At 52.9% G+C, this 2,911-nt stretch overlaps 1 protein-coding gene across 1 annotated transcript; it reads right to left on the minus strand.

Moving 5' to 3' along the window:
- Window positions 1-558: 558 nt before the first annotated feature.
- IER5 (immediate early response 5) lies at window positions 559-2,154 on the minus strand. Its single transcript, XM_068239702.1, has one exon. It carries the CDS (start codon window positions 2,038-2,040, stop codon window positions 1,267-1,269), a length of 774 nt encoding a protein of 257 aa, XP_068095803.1. The 5' UTR covers window positions 2,041-2,154; the 3' UTR covers window positions 559-1,266.
- Window positions 2,155-2,911: the final 757 nt, after the last annotated feature.

Below are 2,911 nucleotides of genomic sequence, written 5' to 3' on the forward strand. Positions count from 1 at the left end.
CTGGGTCCCCTAAAGTAGACTAGCACCTGTTTACCAGTAAAGCCAATAACTTAAGATGGACCACAGAACAATTCAAGTTTTAATGATCAAAGAACATAATTAGAAGCAATTAACTTCTGTGTACAAAGCCCAATAACAGCCAAATGTGCTGATCTTTTTCCCCAGAAGCAGCACTGACCAAGGGGTACAGTACAGCTATAAGGTCTGGAACCCACTAGCACAGCTTTTCTGAGCGCTTGTGATTTGAAAAGCTTTTGCTAATGTAATGCTATGTGTATTTTTTAAGTCACATCTCTATAGTGGGATTGCACACATAGCATTATATTAGCAAGAATTTTACAAATCACAAGCGCTTAGAAAAGTGCTGCTAGTGGGTTCCAGGCCTAAGACTGGATTGTAGCAACATCTTACTCCTATAGGCCCCTTCACCCTTGCCCTACAAACTCATGGCAGATCATGATGGAGACTAGGGCTGCTCAAATCCGGGAGAAACCCGAATAGTTGCTATCCGGATATCTCCCAGTAAACCTGTGCGGGGGGGGGGGGGGGGGTGTCGTCAAGCTTACCTGTCTGACGTCTTTGTCCCTGGCGCCTCCCACGATGCGGTCACGTGAGTACAAACACTTCCGCCTTCAACCCGGAAGGAGGAAGTGTTTGTCACGTGACCGCCGCGTGGAAGGCGCCAGGGACGGACGAAGAAGACGTCAGACAGGTAAGCTTGACCCCCCCCTCCCAGGTTTACTGGGAGATATTTGGATAGCAACTATACAGGTTTCTCCCGGATTTGAGCAGCCCTAAAACTAGAAAGGAGCTTAAATAACATGAATGTTTACTCTTCACAGGAAACCAAATTAGCATGGGCTGAACCAGAACTTTGCACAGTGTATCAGATTCATAAAGATGGAGATTGCTTACTTGACAGTCAGTGAGGCAATCAACCTACCTCAAGAACCTGATAGACCATGTGCAATGTATAGATTCACCTCCTACTAAATACAATTGTGGCAGAGTAAAGGCTTTTGAAACTTGGAAATTTAAATCACATCTCAACTGATGGTAGAGACTTGGTTAAGCACAGCTCATAAACAACATAAACATGGACTAAAAAGCAACACTTCCAACAGACAAGACATAGAAAGAAACACACAAGGACATGGCTCCAGGTCAGATCAGCCGGTATCCTGACCATCCTCTCCCCTCCATAGACAGTGCTCTGCTCCCCCCAATGTCTCTAGGCAGGGGTCAGTCCAGTCCTGGTGGCCTGCATCAAAATGCCTCTATGGCCGTGCTCCATGGCGTGATATTGGAGCTGATGGCGGGCTCGCTGCAGCTTTGCCCTGCAGGGGCAGCAGAGTCCAGCTCCTGCACCTCCTGGGTGGGCACCTCGCCCTCCTCTGCCCCTGGCTCCTTGGTGAGGAGTCCTGAAAAGCTGGAGCCAAAGATGCTAATAAGGTTGGCCACATTCTCCGTCTCCATGTCCTCCTCCGCTTCCTCTGCTGGCTCAGGCACCTCTTGCTCTCTCTGCTCCCGCCTGGCTCGCTTCATAGCTGGCCCCTCCGGCGCGCTGCCCCCGCTTCTCTTCCGGCAGCACGGGCTGGGGGGATCTGGGGTGCTACTGGTGGTGGTGGAACAGTCTGTTTGGGATTCTGCCAGCGGGCAGCCGGGATGAGTCTGGCAGGAACAGCATGGGACTCCGCGGGGGAGGGCTCTGCACGACCTGGGCGCGGAGCAGCAGCAGGTCCGATTGTCTCTGATCTCCGCAGCCGCCTCCTGCTGCTGCTGCTCTGGACAGGAGCAGCTCTCAGGCCCCGCATACAGCGGGTACTCAGCGTGAAGCTCCTCGGCTGCCTGGCTCAGGTACACCTGCTGAGCACTCCGCAGCACCAGGGACACCATCAGGTTCTTATGCAGCTTGATGCCGCCGCGCTGCACCCGGGAATGGTAGATCTTCCCCAGCGAGATGCTGACGATGCGGTGCGCCTCCAGGCGGAAGCCCAGGCCGGGATGGAGCTCCGGCTCGGCTGCTGCGTCACGGTGCATACTGCAGGTTTTGGATGCTGGCGGGGCGCCTTCGTTGCCCAGGGTGGCCGCTCTGTTGTGTAATAAGCTCGAAGCAGAACCAGCGTGACCCCGCTCCGTCCACGTCCAGCCGCCAACTAAGCGCGGGCGCGCTGCCTCTGTTCACTTATATACTGCTCACGTCACGTCCCCAGCGGCCAATCGCAAACGCGTTCCAAACCGCCCCACCCGCTTCCGTGCCGAAGCGCCTCTTTTTTTTCCACGTGAATCTCAGCCAATCACAATCGCCTGGAGCAGACAGCAGAATTCGAACGCAACCCGCGGAGATTGCTCTTAAAGCGGCGCTCTTAAGCGGGATATGGGTCCGTCGTACGGAGACCGAGGGAATACGCGGGCAGTAAAGCTTCAGAACGCCAACAGTGGTGAATGGCTGGTTCCTTTGTAGAAAAGCCGCGGACTACATAGACACTGATGTGTCACGGGCGTCTTTAAAGCGGATTACACGATGTAGCTGTTGGTCACGCTCAGGTCACTGGTATTGCCGCTTTAAGGAGAGTTGTGTTTTGGTCGGCGTGTTGGTTCCCAGGCTGATGTAATGCTTCTGTAGGTTTCAGGCTTGGTCATGTGATGCTGAGTGAGGTCACAGCGATTGCCTGGGTTTTGTCCGTCTAATTCTATGTGCATCAATGCACGCACACATATATCGTTTATTGATGACTACAAGGCGGGCAAATCATTGGCACTTCGATCCGTGCTGTGCTACCCTGAGCTCTCTGCGGCGGATCTACAGGACCCAGATATATCTTCTGCTTTACGGAGGATTTTATTTATTATAGGAGACTACACAGAGCATGCTGCATATTTTGTCAAAGTGAAAGCATTTCTGTGCTTG

The sequence above is a fragment of the Hyperolius riggenbachi genome, chromosome 6 (assembly GCF_040937935.1).
Source record: "Hyperolius riggenbachi isolate aHypRig1 chromosome 6, aHypRig1.pri, whole genome shotgun sequence".
In the NCBI taxonomy this organism is placed as follows: domain Eukaryota; kingdom Metazoa; phylum Chordata; class Amphibia; order Anura; family Hyperoliidae; genus Hyperolius; species Hyperolius riggenbachi.